Consider the following 18,198-nt stretch of genomic DNA (forward strand, 5'->3'; position numbering starts at 1 on the left):
AGATACTGAGCAACAACACTCAGCTGGGAGTGCACAACTGAGCTGAGCCGCAGAATCAGACCTCACCTCTGAGAATAAAGACTTTCGAGGTTTAGGATTACCTGCTCCTCTATCATTACCTTCTCTCTCTTTTTCGTACGCACTCGCACTACAAACATGTTTGACTGTTTCAGCTTTCTGAAGCTGTCAAAGGTGCACTTTCAAGGTCTGCTGAACAAAAAACTCTGGCTCTGGCTAAATGATATTGGCTCCAAGTATGGGCGCACTTAAAGGAGGGATGCAATTCTACCAAATCGGAAAAGGTTCAGGGTTACTGCGCGGAAACTGAAAGAAAACAAATCAAAACTTCTCTCTAAAAAGATAACTAATCCGTCAGGTTTGTTTTTTCATTAAATCCCTGTCAACTCAAGCACAAAGGAACTTACACACAACACTTCTGTTTTCATTTCGGATCCGTCTCAATAACAAATATCATATGATTTATAAATAACTGAGAAATACTATTTTTGAAACTTTCATTTTTGGAGTTTTATTTGTTTGGTGTTGTTTGTTCTTTCCTGCTGCACAGCTGTTCTGGTGGATTTTATTCCATAGAAATGAGATTTTTAGATACCTGCAATGCACAACAGATAAACATATACAATATGTGGGCCCATGGTTTCATATAAGTGTTTGAAATACATATTAATACAATCTTTCTTAACAGTTAATTAATGACAACAAATCAACATCTGCAAACAGCCCAAAGCTCTCACTAAGTGTTCCAGACTGACATTTCTTATTTGAGACGGACAATGAATCATTCTCTTTATTCCTTCCTGCTATGAAAATGTGTGTTTGTGATCTTCTGTGTCCATCCCATATGCCCTTCATCCTCCCTCTCAGTCCCAGCTTTACGTTCTTTCCTCACCCACGCCTCTCTTCATCCTCGCTTGTACTTTCCCTCTGTCTTTGTCATCTTTCATACATATTCAAATCAAAACTGTATTACCTACTCTAGTTTAATCCTCTCTTTTTGCTGCAACCATCTTCTCTTCTTCATATTCCCTGATTTCTCCCCCCCGTGCTGCCCACCACAAATCTCTGCACCCCTTTTGCCCTTGACAAATACTTGTTCATATGTTATTATGCATCACCTGCTTTTCTAAACCTTCTCCGTCGGTCTGCTTTCTCCACGCTTTTCGCCCCCCTCCCAAATCCCATTCTCTCCTTCCTCCCTTGTAAACACATGTGAACTGCGCCCGGCTAACATTACAACAACTCCTCCGCATTTGTAGTCCTTACTCTGATCAAAATATAGTTTCATCATTTTGAATATGGAGGAATCAAAATGAATAGCCCCTAAGGTGTTTGTTTAGGTTTCTGGATGTGCGCAGTTGAGCTGTTTACAACATTTCAGCTGGGAGCTAACACACAACTCACTTGTGCTCTCACTCTTTCCCTCCTTCATTCGGTTCCACTTTCGTTCATCCTTTTATAAGATCTGAGTGTTTGTTGATCTGAGTTCAGCTTAGCGACGTCACGTCAGCGCTTCAGTTACACCGCACAAACAAGAAAAACAAGTCCAATTTTAAAAACATAACCTTTTACCATAAACAAGCCATCTGGACCCACTCGCGATGACTTACACAATTAAACAACACCTCCTCAGAGTGCATCTATGGAAAATATGTCTTAGTTTTTCACAGAAAACCCAAAAGCTGAAGTTATCCAGCCATAACGGATTATGTGGTTGTACTCTAACCTTGTGTGGTTGTTTTTTTTTGTTCTATGAATCTGCTGCTGCATTATTTCTTTAAATTTGTCTCTTTTCTATCCCTTTTCCTGCCGTGTTTATCTCCTTTGTTCTGAGAGAACATTTTCAAAGCTGATGAAGGTGGATGCTAGTGGGGGTTTCGTCGAGATGAGAGAAGAAAAAGGAGGACGAGTACCACTCGCATTCAAGCACACACAAATGGCGACGCAAACACTCATCCATATGGACACACACTTGACATTTTTAAAGAAAAAAATAGGGAGAAAGTGGGGATTGTTCTAGCAAAGAGGCAAGAGAAAGAACAAATCAATGGAGGCATGATAATGAATTATTTCCTCGCCAGAGACGTAGTTAGAGGAGGGAGATAAAAGCAGACCACATGCTGCGCCACTAACAGCCTGGGGGCTGCTGCCTGTGAATTAGAGAGCGTTCGAACACACTTGCTGCCGTCGGGAGGCGTCGGGTGCAAAATAAAGAGAAAGGGGGAAACATGGAAATAAGAAAGCTGCAAAGATGATGATGGGTGAGAAAGGAAATGTGTAAAAGGGTATTAGGTCGATGCAAAGCCCCCCGAGTCAATGCGAAGCATGGATTTACTATCTCTTTGGCTAATTAGGGACGTAAAGATGAAATTAAAGTGGTGAAAATTAAAGGAGGATAGATGGAGGAAGGAAATGGAATAGCAGAAGGGGGGCAAGGATTTTCAGCATGTGTAATTATGAATGATATTAGACATTGGTTAGAACAGTGAGCTTGTCACCAATGAGAAGTCATGTCCTAATGAGTCTTATTTGATATTCCAGATGTACCGTGACATTTTCCCCCATTACGACATGATCTTCACTTACTGGCCCAGATTACTCAGCTACTGAGAGTCAGACAGACGAAGGAATTACAAGTGCAATTTGTGCTTTATTTCTCCATGTTTAACATACCCAAGGCGGGCCTTTGGTTAAACTCTTTTCTTTGTTCTTCCTCAAAAAAGACACCCTGCTGAGGTGTCCCAATTAAGGTGCTTGATATACTGTAGATTAAGCCTTTGCAACTTAATAAAAGAGTAGTTTGAACTATAACAATATATACTTGAAACATTCAAATATTCTGTTAGTGACTGCATAATGGTTAATATATGAATTATGGGATACATTCAGAGCCTATGGCTTTATTGGTTTTTCTTATCTTTTTGTGCTAGCAGTACAATCTTTACCTCAACTTCTTAATAAATGAATATTATTTTTAAAAGATCAAATGTGTCTGCAACTATTCCAGTTGTATACATCATCTTTCTGTGATATTAAATACGTTTAGCTTTTTTTCACTGCTGTAATTTAGACTTTGGGTGAAATGACTTTCCTTCAACTTGCTTCATCTACTTCATTTATGAATTCACCATGATTCCTAAAATTAGTTCCAATATCCCTCAGAGAAGACGGATTATTTTCGAAATACCCGGCTGTTGTTTTAAGTCAGGATGGAGAGAGCAAACACAATAACAAAGCAAGAGAAAGAGCAGATATCAAGCTATAATTGCCCGAATGCCTATAAACAGATATGAACGCAGAATCTGTGAATGTTTTATTCACCAAACAATAACCAATCTATTGTTCTTAGAACTAATACAAACAGTAGTATAAGAAGGAGATTGATGCTTTATCACTAAATACAGAGATGGAGACAGATGGGATCAGATCAACTTTGATTATCTGCAACCTCACGATGAAGGCCAGATAACTGGAAGTAATTGCCTAATATATAAATTGTTTGGCTTAAGAAGTGTGAGGCATATGTTTGACTTAAGAGAAAGACAGGCTAGTTTTAACCCTTGCTTTCAGATCTTTATGCTAAGCTAAGCTAAGCTAATAGCTAATGGTGCAAGGCCTAAACGAAATAAACAGACATGACAGTGGGGTCCCAGGTCAGTGTTACGGGGGCATTGGCCCCCCTAGAACCGCCCCTGGACGTACTACACTTTATTTCTAATCCTTAGCAGAGCATTACAGTTGTTTAGAAAGCATTGATGTCTCAGCTGAGAGTTTCATTGAATAGTGCTTCAAAGGGCCTCTGATGCTGCACACATTAAGTGTATTGGTATTATCATAAACTAAATTGATAGCCCACTGTCTCTATCCTTTGAGGAGCAGTCATGTTTTTTTCATTTGGACAGACAGTCAATCGCTTATTCTTTCTTTATCAAGTGCCTCAACAGACCTTGTCTGAACGCCCCTTCATTTTTGCTTTCCCTTCGCGCTCTTCTTTTTATATGCCCCCCTCTTACGTACTAAAGATGTCCGCCTTAGTGCAGTGTTAAGCAATGAGATATTACATTCAGCGGTGGAAGAAGTATTCAAAGCCTTTATTTAATTAAAAATAAATACTATGGTCTTAAAGTATTCTCAAACAAGTCCCTATTATATCCTTTTCCAATATAGTTGCTAAACCAATTTATTTCCTTTATAACTTACTAGGTAGCTAAGTAGAGCAGTACTGCAGTATATTATATGGGTTGTAAATGACTATGAGTGTTAAATACAAGTGGAGGAGGAAAATGTACCTTCAAAATGTAGTGGAGCAGAAGTCTGTAACATAAAATCTAAATACACACAGGTGAAGTACACATATTTTAAAACAGTATTAAGGTGCAATACTTAAGTTAATGTACGTCTTACATTCTACTACTGTCTGTGTCACACATAACACCCAATCCCAAACGTTGACTGTGTTCAGGGTTCATATGGCCGACTGTTTTGCTTCCCCTCTTCTCTTCTCTCTGGCTCCTCTCCCCCTGGGAATTACCTGCATCAGCTAAGTGTTGTGCTACATAAATGATCCAGGCATTAAAGAAGACAGCCACAGTTGCCATGACGACTAAATGAGCATCTCTCACTATTCTCTAGTCTTCAAAACGGACTTCTGAAAGACCACTGACTATGGTACAGAATAAAGTATGTGCATAACTGTATGATAAAAGCCTATTCTCCATTATTTTCTATTAGTGATTACTCGAGTGCCTGTATGCTAATGATGTGAAACTGGCAGGAAATATATAACAGCAGGTGGCTTTACATTAATGATTTAAGATGAGAGATGAAGCTTTAGCACTTATATAACAATACATTTATCTAATTATAAGTAAAATCAATGCAATACATAAGCATATCAAATACGTGTAAATGCTTCTATTCATTACTATTACTTAAAATAAAACTGTTATTGATAATATTATATTTGCTGCTTCCAACAAATGACTCGGAACGTTTTTTGACTTTAATTAATTTGTTGTAATGTGTTGTATTAGTTGTTGTTTATATGATTTGATTACGAAGAAGATCTGAGGTGTATGTGAACATACAATAATGTGCCATACAAATATGTTATCTCCACAGGAAATACATATAGTTAAAAAGCTACATATATTCTTAAAAAGGTGATTCATTCATTGGAGGGTATGAATATACAGTACATCAGAAGCATTCCAAACATACATCACATGGAACATGAGTCACTTCATAAACAGCAAACAACAATATACATCTTATCATCAAATTCACATCTTTGTTATATAAAATCCATCTTTCTCTCAGTGCAGAATGTAAAGCTGAGACCAACGCCTGTGTGTGTGTGTGTGTGTGTGTGTGTGTGTGTGTGTGTGTGTGTGTGTGTGTGTGCGTGTGTGTGTTTGTGTGACTATTGGTCACACACACTTTAGCTTGAAAGGTCCATTGAGCGGTAATGAGGCATCAGACACAAACCAGGGGGAGAGGGAAAGAAAGGAAAGAAGAAGAAATGAAAACAAAGTGTGTTGAAAGTGGAAAAAAAGTAAAATTGAAAGAAGATAAATTGATAAAAGAAAAGGACATGGTAAGATAACATGGACAGGAACAATAGATAGCTCAGGGGAGGGAGAAGAGAATGCTATTTTGCGGGTGCAGCGGGAACCTCTAAGACCTCGAGTTCAAAGTCACTTTGTTGTTAACAGCTTAGCTGGAGGTCTCTCACCCTCTTGGCTGTCAGAGAACGGCAGACTCTCCTTGTAAAAGTGATATCTGATATCAGCAAGATCATTTGTGCAGATTAAGGCCAAACTTGAGAAACATAAAAGATCAAACCTTGAAGGTAGCCGCCAGGCAGGAACACAAGGATGTTATATTGCTGCAGAGACATCGGAGCTGTCTTAGAGCTTCATTGGATACATACAGGGAGTACAATGGAGACAGAGCCCAGCGAGAATAATACATAACCGGCTGTGTTTCTGCATTGTACGTTACCTGCAATGGAACACGATTGAAATTCAATATTTCTAATGGCAATCTCAGTTTGTGTGCATTTGTAGTAGTATTAACACAATAAAACGCTAAAGATGTGTACTTAATCAAGAACCACCATTCTTTTCTAACCTTGTCCTAAGTGCATTTTTTTTTTGTATGTCTATATTTTTAAACATGCAGGATTCAGAATGTAATCCCGATTCTTAAGCAGACACCTCCCTATAACTCCAATGCAGTGATTTTGTTTCTTCCCACAATTTAAAAGAGGACAGGTTTAGAAGTTACAGTATTATTGATTCAAGGAATCTAATAAAAAAAGAACACTAAAATAAAAAAAGGCAAAGTAAATCCCAAGATAATAAGCATTGATATAATCTGACATATTTATCTTATTTTTAAATCACTATTTCTTTTGAGGCCACATGTTGAGCTCTGCATGCTGTTCATGGGAATATGGTCATATTTGACCTTTGGATGAATACACAATGTATTGATTTATTGAAATGGAATCATTTATATAAGCATGTGTACCATATGCCGTTTCATTTAATGTTGACCTACAGTACACAAATGTGCAGTACATACAGATTATAACAACTGACATACAGCCTTCAATTCACACATGCACACTTGTAAATTGTAGATCCCTGTGTTCATCAAACCTTTTGACCTTTTTCTGACATGCCTGACATGCACTTCTCGCCAGCAGACCAATTACAACCATCTCATTTCTTTCTCCGTTCCTCCTGCTGTCCATCCCCCTCCAGACAATCAGAAAAAGGCTCTTCCACCCACTCCTTCCACCACTGGCTTTTATTTCTTCTTCTTGTATTTCATTCCCTCCTCCTCCTCCTCCTCCTCCTCCTCCTCCTCCTCCTCCTCCTCCTCCTCCTCCTCCTCCTCCTCCTCCTCCTATATTGCGCCTATTTCTTCAACATTGCTGCTACTACTCTCTTTATTAATCTGCTGAGCAGCCCTGCCACAACTCTTCTATTAATAGTAGTCATGTAGTCATGGGATACAAACCCACAGTGGAGGGAGTTGAGAACAAATAATTTGAACAAGCTCTGAGGGGAAGATTGTGGGAGAAAGACGAAGGAACAATGGTAACAAGAAAAAAACGATCTTGTTCCTAATTAGATGTTCACCAGCTGTGTGTGTTTGCATTTAAAGCAGGACCAGTGGCTCATTAACAACCTAACAACTAATGATTGTGTTAACATACACTAACAAGGGTACAACTGTATAGTTGAACTTTACACATCAATCTGAAGAGGAATCAGCAACCTTGACATACATTTAAAATACCAAACCAGTCAATCCTAAAATGAAGTAGTTTAATCCCAGATTAAGTGCATGTTAAAGGGTGTTGCACATACATATAACCAGTGATTGCAATGCTATGTTAAATGTCTGTTCCCTTGCTTCTTGCCTTAAATATGTTCTGCTGTGCTGCTTTACGAAAAGTCTGACTTTGATCTGACAATAAAGTAGTATGATATCGTATTGTACTACAAGAAGCATTTTAAAGTGGAGACTGAGAAAACTGGGGAATTATTCAAATCATATTTTAATGAAAATAAGTCATTTTGAACTCATGACCAGTGTTGTTTATTTTTGCTCGGCTGCTTACTGTACATGCTGATCACTGCGGGATCTGAAGGGTCTCCAACAGTCCAAAAGATCCTGCATTAAAGACTACTTCTTTTGTTTTTGATCATAAAAACACAGCAAGGCCACTTGTTTCTTGGCAGTAAGTTAAAGCTTTCTGAGAGCTAACACTGCTTTCCAATAGTGCTTACACTGTCCACCTTTCAGCCATAAGGACACAGCTTTAGGCAAGTTAGCTTGGATTGACTTTTGACATGACCAATTGATTTTTTGTATGCCTCCCTGAATATTAGAACAATTTCAGGCAACATGTTCCCATTATGTATATCTGCCACCACCCTTTTCTCAGATTTTACAATGCCCATGTCAAAGTTTAGGTTTTCTGTAAAATGATTTCAGACTTGTTTATCAAGTAGTGCCTGATTTTAAGATTTCAAAATTGAATGACTTTTCAGACTTTTAGGAATCTGCAGAAACCCCAGTTTTCCATCTCTCCCTTCTATTACTCTCTCTCTGTGCCCCAACTCTCACTCACATATTTTTCTCACGTACATGTTTTGCATCTGTTCATTTTGAAACGGGAAGAAAACACTTCCTTTGCAGTTAATTGTGATCTGCTGTTCAGGTAACAGAGCTTGTGACCTCTCCCATGGGGCTTTTGACTAGCCCACTTCCTTGAAAATACTTAAATATACAATATTTTGCCAATTACCTATAACATACAGAGCTATTTCTTTTTATCCATTTCGCCCAGCCCTGCTGTACAGGACACTAGATCTCCATATGTGAATTTAAGATGATATTATGAATTCTAGTGCAGATCTCTGACTACACAATTACAAAGGGTTACTCTCCATACATAATGCACATGCAGTCCATGTATCACCGCAGGACCTCTGCATATACCACGCATGTATCCACCTAGGAGTTCTGACCTTGTGTGACCGTAATATCTGCAGCTTTGAGATATCTCCAGTAAGCCACTCACCTGTTGACTCCACTGCTTATTCACTGTTGTATTTTACAGAGCGCTTATTGTGAATAATCTCTGTTCCGGTATCAGTGCCAACGTCGGCAAAGCAAAAACCTTCCCATATGTTAATGTGTAATTACGGAGTTTCTAATTCAGATACAAAGGGCACGTGAAAAAGCTGTCCCATAATGCTGACACTGTAATAAGTGTGAGGAAACAGAGCTGATAAATAGCCAGTATGCTGTTAATTGTCTTTCAATATGCTCTATGGCTTTAAAAAAGTTCATTACTGCTTTTGCAGCATACACTAAGAGGTAATTCTCTATTACAATATACATGCAAAATGTAAAAGGACGATCATTGGGTTTTGGTTGCCTGGAAAATCAAGCAATTTGTGCTTGTAACTCTTAAAAAACTTGTGACAGGCATCTCTGAACAAAATAAAAGATTGAGCTCATAACCATTTCATTTTGATTGCGGGTAACAAGGTAGCCCAACGAGTAGAGCCCCATGTAATTGTTCTTCTCGCAGTGGTTGGGTTTGAATGCAACCCGCGGCACTTTTCATCACCTCTCTCTCTTTATCTTCACCTTTTCTAACGAATAAAGCCAAAAAGTGCCAGTAAAATAAAAAAATGTCATTGTGAAATCCCCATCAGTTGAACTAAATGCACTTTCTAAAGGATACAAGAAATATTTGTTAAATCTCTATTCTTCATTGTGTGACTGTAACCCTACATGACATACTGCTAGTTACTTATTCAATCATTTAGGGATGAAAGCAGGTCTCCCTTGAAAAAGAGATCATTGATCTCAATGGGATTTTACCTGGATAAATAAAGGTTTTGAATTGAATTGAATTGAAAGATGATTCCATATTTTTATTGATTTGACTAAAACACTATCTAAATGTCTAAAATACATGTACATTTGAAAGAAATAGGTGTTTAAGTACACTCTTCTTAAAACAGGTGCCAAGGAGGCAGTAGAGTAAAGAAAAAAAAGTACATTCCAGCAAGTCCTTGTAAAAGGTAAAATAAAGTTGAAAAATCAATAATAATGCAATCATCTCAGCAGTATACTCCAAGCATATCCCTTTTATTCATTTTGTGGCATAAAAAATAAAGAAAGATGGACTTGGGTTGCTTTGTGTGCCTGTATGGTTTGTATACAGTGAGAAAGACAACGAGGCAGCCAAAACCCCATAATCAGCGTTTCTTAACAAGTTCAGTGACTTTAAGAGCAAGAAAGAAGCTGGAGTCTCCTCTTTGGGAAACAGCCGATATGGTTTGGCTCTTACATCAAAGCTGCAGGACAGAAGTGAGGATCAGCAGAGGAGTCATTCAAACTAAAGAGAGATTTCCAAATTCTTTTTTTTTAACTCCTGTGTTGTGGGTTAGAGGGTCTTCATAACATGAATACGGCTTGATTTCCAAATGTATTTCCCCTTAGATCAGACAATTTCATCTTCTCACGTCATTAATATTCAATTTTCCAAGATTATGACCATAATGCAAATTTCCACCCTGCTAAACACACCTGTGATTCCTGGCTGCTCAGCTTCCCAGACCACTCACAGGGGAGAATCCATCCCAGGAATCACACACACACACTTACACACCAACTTAGGCAATTCAACACCATCAACATTATCCAGAACACCAGATGCACCACTCAACAATAATTACTCCCACTTGGTGTTGCTTTTCTACAGCCCAACACTTAACCTTGAGCGTCATCTGATCAATAGTTTGTTTTATTGTTCCCAACCCATTGCTTCAACATACAATTCATAGACAAACACGACCTAGAACCCTGAAGCAGGCCATGCAATGTCTGATAACTGCCCATCTGGAAGAAGAGGGCAGTGTAACAGAATAATAGCAGGTTAGTTCCCACTAAAGCCAGTCATTAGAAGGCTGAATTAGTGGTGAAGCCTAACGGAGCTGCACAGGCTGAAGGTAGAGCTTTAGAAATGGCTATCTGCCACAGCTAACTGCTGGTTTCATCAACTTCAGCTGATTTGAATGCCATTTTGGTTTAACATCAAGGTTATTTCGCTGCATATTTAAGTGAGACAAAGAGTATTAAAACAGGAGTTGCAGCAAGTTGCCATGGCGTCCAGCAATTTTGATGCTGATATTACAGAAAACGAGTGGTGGAATAGTGGTTGTTGGTCTTAATAAGGTGGAACCTGCGTGCGCTCTCAGCTGCTGCTCTGCCTAAACCCCAGCGGCTATTGCGGCTGTACCAGATGCTATAATCATGGCTGGGTCTGGGCACAATGGCAAGTGTGCACTTATCAATTTATCCATGGCTGAAACACTTTTATCCTGATGGCTGCTGTGGAGAGGCTGACTGGATTGGAGGTCACCCAGTTCTACATAGTGTTGAAAGAAAAGCTGTGATTTTGATTGTATTGTCAAAAAAAGTAAACCAATTAACAAAAAAGTGCAAACTTGTAGGTTTAGCAGTCATTGTAAATAGACTTTAAGTTAATTATAAATACATTTATTGATGTTCACTGTTTCCCGACATTAAAGTATAATGTATTGTTTTACAGGATAACATTGAGTCTGTACGGAAGAAGATTAGGTCTACGTGTAAAACTAAATGGAGAATTTTATTTTAGTTTGGAGAATAAAGTCAAGATCAAAATGTGAAAAAAGTGTTGTCAAAACTGAATATCAAAAGTGTTTTTTTTCTGAGAGAAAAACTTTAATTATATTCACATGTGGCCCTAATCCTCGCTTCCCCTGTTTTTAGAGAACAGGGGATAGGAAGAAAATAGGGATAATTGGACTCACGGAAAGCTGTGTAGAACTCGTGCAGGCTGAGGTGTCTGTCATTGTTGTAGTCGTCGTAACGCAGAAGGTCCTGCATGGTGCACTCCAGCAGGCTGTCCTCCAGGTGCTCCTTCATGGAGATCTAACACACAAACACACATGGAGAGTTACATTTTAAATGTGAGATGAAAAGAAACGGCAGAAAGACTTGTGGGAAAGCCAGATGATATAGGCTACTATCACACACAGCTATACATTTCTCATACCTTATCAAACCTTTACTTATCGTTTCTCCCATGCCTTCATTATTTTCACTCTACGCTTTCATTCTAATCTACTGGGAGATAGGACCACATTATGCACATACCTATGAATATTAATCTAACATATTTAAAAGGTGAGATACCAGAGACATTTAACAATTCAATATACTTCTATTAGGTTGTCTGGGCTTTTTTTTAATGAATATGACAATCTGCACTCACACCTGGAGTTCGGAAGAAAATGTATACATTGCATTTAAATTCCAGCCCCCGCTGACTTATTACAAATGAAACAAGAGAAATAAGTATGAAGACAAACCAAGTCTGGATTGGACTGTTTCAGTGATTTTGAGTTTGGGGAAATACAATTTGTGACTGAAGCAGCACTTGATTCTTCATTCAAGTGCTGCTTAATTTCAGTCAAGTTATGCTTCTGATGTGTTTGTATGTTCTAAGGAGTCACAAAGAACTCAGAAATAAATATATGACTATATGAATAACTAGTATTATGAGTTTGCAAATCAGTCACGTTTAATGAATCATAACGAACAGGTAGCAACAGAAACAATTGGAGGACTTGGAACAGATTTTACAATCAACAGATGGATACAACTACATTTGCATGCATTCTGTATTTACCTTACGAGTTTCTGTTCAGTTATTATCTAAATGGAAGTGTTGCTGCTATATTCAGCACAGCCTCCTATTGAAAGCTTTTAAATGTTGCTGTTCCAAGTGCTACAAGAAGTGGCAATTTGGGTTTCCAGCAGAAGCAATAGTGATTTCAAATGAATTGCATGTCTGAACTGAATACATTTAGCATTATAAGTAGTGCTCAGAGTGAATATTGTATTCCACCCACAATTAGAATTAGATTTCAATCAGACAGAAAATGCCTCATGAACATAATCACCAGAAAAACAGAAAGTGACTCACTCTGAGTGTGATTTATTTTTGTTAAAATGGGATGGCTAAAATATATAATTTGTCTTGTAAGTGCTGTTTCTGATTGTTTTCCATTTCAGGAAAATCTCCACTCTTACTGTTTATGCCTGTGCACACTGCACCTGACTTATTTTGCAGATGTTCCCCTGGGAAGAAGCACCACTTACTCCTCTGTTGTTTGTCATTTATGAGCCCTCTCTTCCATTTTAGCGCTGTGCCTTCCACAAGGGAACCATCTTTGAATAGGTAGTGTTAAGCAGTTTTAGGGAGATGAACAGAAGGCTGAGCTTCTGCTCACTAACTCTAGCAGCAGTAAATTGTGTTAATGCTGCTGCTTTTGTAAAAAGTTATAGCGTTATCTAATGAAAGTGACAAATGCTGAAAGCAGTTCCATCTTTGTCAAGTTAAAGTCCTTATGTATAAACAAGACACAATGTACTATCATTTCTTCTAAGCCCCCATAACTTTTTACATTACATTTCATTTAGCTGATGTTTTTTTCATCTAACGCTACTTACAATGGGTGCATTCAACCATGAAGACAAACCCACAATAGCAAGAATCCTGCAAGTGCATTAGCTTTAGATAAGCTAAACCATTGTAAGTGCTACATTAAAAAATAAAAATGATATTGTTTTTGCAACCAAACGTGGGTTTTTAGTCGAGGAAAACATGTGTAGACCTTCTGCAGTCAGAATAGCAAACAGGCATTTTTTCAGGGGTACCTGGGTCCCACTTTAGATGAACGTAGGAAGAGCCTTATCGATTAATTTGTGTGGTTTCATAGCTGAAAATTACTGTTTCATAGTCAAAAGGGTCCTGGCTACACTTCAAAATAAACAGTTCATGAATAAATATCATACAGTAAGCTCTACTAGCTAAACATTTTACTTTTCAATCACATTTAATCTGCTTTTAGAAACCCCAAATACTATTACTTAAACATCAACATATGGTTAAAGCTGGGTGGAGCAATGGAGGAAAAATGTGTACGATGACAATGTCAAATACAAAACTAACAGGAATGAAAGGCAGCTGATGGGCACAAATCAATTTAAGAATCAGTAGATATATATCCTAAAGCAGCATGTGTGGACAGTGAACTTAAAGTTGTACCTATTACATTACATTACATGTCATTTGTTAGACGCTTTTATCCAAAGCGACTTACATACATTCAGTACTGTGGACAATCCCCACAGGAGCAATTTGGGGTGAAGTGTCTTTCCCAGGGAGGGGACACAACAACATGCTGACTGCAGTGGGACTCAAACTTGCTATCCCTTGATTTGAAGTTTAGCACACTACCCACTGAGCCACAGCCTCCCTATTAACCAACAATAAGGCTCTTTTCATTGTATATAGTAATATTCTTTAATTAGGGTGTTTTAAGGGCAGTCATTCTAACAAGACTATAACTATGTAGTGTAAGTGCAATGTTTAATTCTCTCTGCAATGATAAGCCTAAAAATACAGCCTCTGAGCTTACATATTTCCTCCAATTGATTCTGTATGGAGCTGCACATGTGACATGGCAGATTAAGGGATGCGACACACTTTTTATATCCTTGCTGCCTTCAGCAGACTGCAGCCATGTGTTCCCTGACACTGACTGATCTGTCCTTAGGCATTTAAGTAAAACATTTCCAAACCAAAGTACAGAACTTTACTCTCCATGACGCTATTGATAAAAGATGGATGTGAACATGGAGACAGTTTGGATGGATGACTGGAATTCATCTTTGAATTGCTTTGGTCTTTAAAAGCATTATCTCTTTGAAAACGCATTTATGAATTCCTGCAGGATAAGAATGTCTTATCAAAAGACTTCCTGGCCACATCTCAGCATTAGTAATTGCCAGCTGTGATTGATCAAAATCATTTGATGGGTCTTTTAGTGCAGCTCTGTCAGAGAGGGATTTTATTATTTATATATGCCGCTGGAGCTAGGCCAAAGCAGTTACATAATCTTTTTAATCTACATGTGGACAAAGTGTGTTGTCATTCACATCTGTAGAGAGATGACAAAATGTGAAACATTGTGGCATTTATGAGACTACAGTGGTGCTTATTAATCTTGAAGCTGACTGTTTTTTCTTTTGTATCATATAGCCACTTCTTTAAATTCTCCCATAATTAGAAAGAGCTACAACACATTTGAAACACTTGTAATGTTTTTAGATTGTAAAGCCTTTGAAAATGCACTCATACAACTGCATTCAGAAGTGACTCCACAATGGTTTACTGCATTCTGGCAGAAGTTACTGAGATCACAACATTGGTTCAAAGAAGTCTAATTAACATCTATCTCTGATGCCCATTTCCTGATACCAGATGCTGCCCACAATAATTTAATTTCCTCACTCGGCAAGTGTGAATGCCAATTCATTCTACAGTTCCCCCCTCAGACCCTGGTGGTGAGATAACCTCAATTAGCATGTTTCTTTGTTAAAGAGGATTCAATGGAATCTAAAAGGAAGCTTTAAACTGTTAACGTTAGCTGCTAGCTTTGTTATTTAGCCAATCAAGAGAGTTCTGCCTGCCAGCTGCTAACAGCTGACATACAATAGTTTTTGTCCTGCCAATTTCAACACAGATTTGAGATTCAAAATGTAGCATTATCAGGATTATCAATAGTGACTTTACTGCATCTTATCAGATTTTAACGCGTGTCTGGGTACAATAGTTTAGGTAATAGTAATAACTCTGGTAGGGAGACACACACATGAGAAAATATCTGATCAACTGTTTTTTAATGTGTTCAGATATAGGTTAACATTTCAATGTAGAGAACTTAATTCAAATAATAACCAATTATTAAAAAATGATGGTGATCCCTAAAACTGTCTTTAATCTGTTGTTGCTGTTGTTGGTGTTGTTGTTGTTTTTGTTGTTGTTGTTGTTGTTGTTGTTGTCAACACAAGGTCTCTCAGAGAACAAACTAAGGTTCAGAAAAAAATAAATGTACAAAATAATATCTTAAACATTAATTTGTCAATCCATACAGCAATCCTTTTAATATTGGATCAACTAATAATTCAGCTTGAAACCAACCTTTTCCAGCTCCCCACTGACCAGCCGGCCGTCCTGGTCCACATCCAGGTATTTGAACATGGTGTCCACCCGTGCTCTCTTCTCCTCCATGTCTCTCTGCTGGCTCTGCCCTCCATTTTTCAGCACTTTTGGTTGCATATCCAGCAGCATGCTTTTCAGCCTGTTGTACTCCGACATGGTGCATGCGTTGCCTGCAGGAGGAAACACACAGATATGGAAGAAAAGACATTTGATTAACCTCAATTATACAAGCCAAAGCCTTTTTATCGTAGCTGTAAATTGGATTGAATGTGTTTGTGTGTTTTATAGAGGGAGGAGAGGAAAAGTGGGATATACAATTTGTATGTGTGCATGCATGTGTGAGTGTGTCTTTCCTTAAGTGTTTACTCATCTAAAAATTGTTGTTTTTTTGTTTGCATCATTTGTCGGACAGCTTTTTTCGGGCAGGGGGTCCAATTAATTACAAGTAATCCTAGAATCCACAGCAAACAGAAGGTAAACACCCTCCTGTGGACCCTTTCAAGCTTCGTGTTCCCCTTTGCTATGGGATTAAAGCTCATGTTTCAAACCAAACTGGGCGTCTCGCTCCTGATTTGCTACAAGGCTTTGCATGATGAGGTGGAGCATAGGAAATAAGAGGCCACAAATTAATCACCATCAGCACTCAGCATTTTTTCTTCACACTGTAATAAATAATTATGCAAAACACGTCTGTGCCATGCTGTGAGGGACTTGATCATGATGGAGAGCAGGGAAGCCGGTTTTCCTTTTCTTTTGTATCACGTCGCTCATTCACTTTATTATCAACTGAGCCTGATAACAGCATCGAGGCGTTGGCGGGAGGGTGGGAGGGAGCAAGACCTACGTGCAAGTCTGAAGCGTGGTGTTGAGAGAACAAAATGTGAAAATAACTCTCTCGTATGAATAAATCATGAAGTGATGTCCCTGCCCGATCACGGCAGAGTAGGAGACCACCCTCTGAGAATACACAGGAAGGGAGCTCATTGCCTAATCTCCTCTGACAATGCAGCAACTATCAAAGCTACATGTAACAAATGCAGAATGGGGGAACAAGATAGACCTAAAAGAAAGACTCTTAAAGTTTAGTCCCAGCATCTCCTTTTTGTTCCAAATCCATAGCCATGGGGAGTGCTGCCAAAGCACATCTACGTTTGTTAGCACACCTGTCACTGCGGGGAAGTCAACATGGGTTCAACAAGGCTACAGCAGAAAGGCAATATCTCCCGCTGTGGTACTTTCTGTTAAAGTGCATATTCAAAATAGACATATGTTCATGCTTACGCATAAGAACAAGCATACACACACACACACACACCCTGAGAAACAAGGGGTTTACTGGGGTGCAAAATGCCACCATATCTCAAAGACCAGCTCAGGGCGTGACATGATGAAGTCCTCAATAACCTCTGAGACTACATGCTCTCCATTCATCTCGATTAACCTGACACTAGGACAGGGAGCAGCGCTATGATGAAGAGAAAAACGTGACTTGGCTTTATTACACTTACATTTACTGACTAAAGCCTAAAATGAAAAAAATAAAACTATGACAGAGAAAGAAAGTGGTTTGTCTGAACAGCTTGAGATGTTAAGTCACACATTAAAGACAAACTCAACATAAAGAAACATAAAGCTTTAATGAGCCTTAACATGGGTGTGATTATTCCCTTACATTGACTATAGTTATTCTCTTATTGTCTTGCTTCATAAAGATATGTAAAGCAATTTTTAGGTTGTTTGAAAAACAACCTTTGGGCCTTCCCTCCTGTGAGGAGCGAGCGACAGCATTTATGAAAAGGAGGGCCACTCATTGTCAGTACTCAGACTTGGTAATCAAGTCCATCTATTACAGTATAGTGATGGGGTGTTGTTCTTGGTGGTGGAGATCAACACAGAAAAACAGCAACTAAAGTAAAGGCAGTCATCAGAACGATAAATCGCAGTTTTCTGGTCTTTATTTCAGGGAGGATTGCATGTTGTTCAACCTTAATTCACACAAAAACACTATTTCACAAAAATCAAAGAAACCAAAACACAATAAACCACACATAGGTCTCAACATTATATTGTTCTAATTACTACAACACAAAGACACATCCCCACAGCAAAGCCAATGTGCACTTCTGATGCTGGCAGTCAAGTCAAGGTCTTGGCTAAATCCCTGTTCAATGTTATTTCTGCGGGGGAAATGAGGCGTGAGATGGATCAGACATGAGGGATCATCACCTAACTGTCATCCCTGTCCCTGCTCTAGGAGGACAGAAACAAATTAACACCCACACACTGATTTACATCATGTCGTAGGAGGAGAAAACTCTCCGCTCTGTGTTCAGACATACAGTACTTTGAATAAATGTCATCATTATTTCTTTTTAAAAGGAAGGCATTTTTTATTTAAAATAAAGGAAATTATGAAGGCCCCTTAAAGACTGTCAGAGGACTCATGTTGCTGCACTGACAGCCAAAACTATTTATATGTATATTATTGTATAATTTGGTGTGATGAAAGACTATATATTGTATAA

General features: G+C 38.5%; 1 protein-coding gene across 1 annotated transcript in view; it reads right to left on the reverse strand.

Moving 5' to 3' along the window:
- The window catches only part of fstl4 (follistatin-like 4), a 242,604-nt gene that overhangs the window by 49,032 nt on the left and 175,374 nt on the right, over positions 1 to 18,198 (reverse strand). The window contains exons 5-6 of the mRNA XM_071205519.1: positions 15,653 to 15,843; positions 11,412 to 11,532 (exon numbers count right to left, since the gene is read on the reverse strand). Of these exons, the coding sequence (XP_071061620.1) occupies positions 11,412 to 11,532; positions 15,653 to 15,843 (312 nt within the window). The remainder of the gene's footprint in view (positions 1 to 11,411; positions 11,533 to 15,652; positions 15,844 to 18,198) is intronic.

The sequence above is a fragment of the Pseudochaenichthys georgianus genome, chromosome 14 (assembly GCF_902827115.2).
Source record: "Pseudochaenichthys georgianus chromosome 14, fPseGeo1.2, whole genome shotgun sequence".
Classification (NCBI taxonomy): domain Eukaryota; kingdom Metazoa; phylum Chordata; class Actinopteri; order Perciformes; family Channichthyidae; genus Pseudochaenichthys; species Pseudochaenichthys georgianus.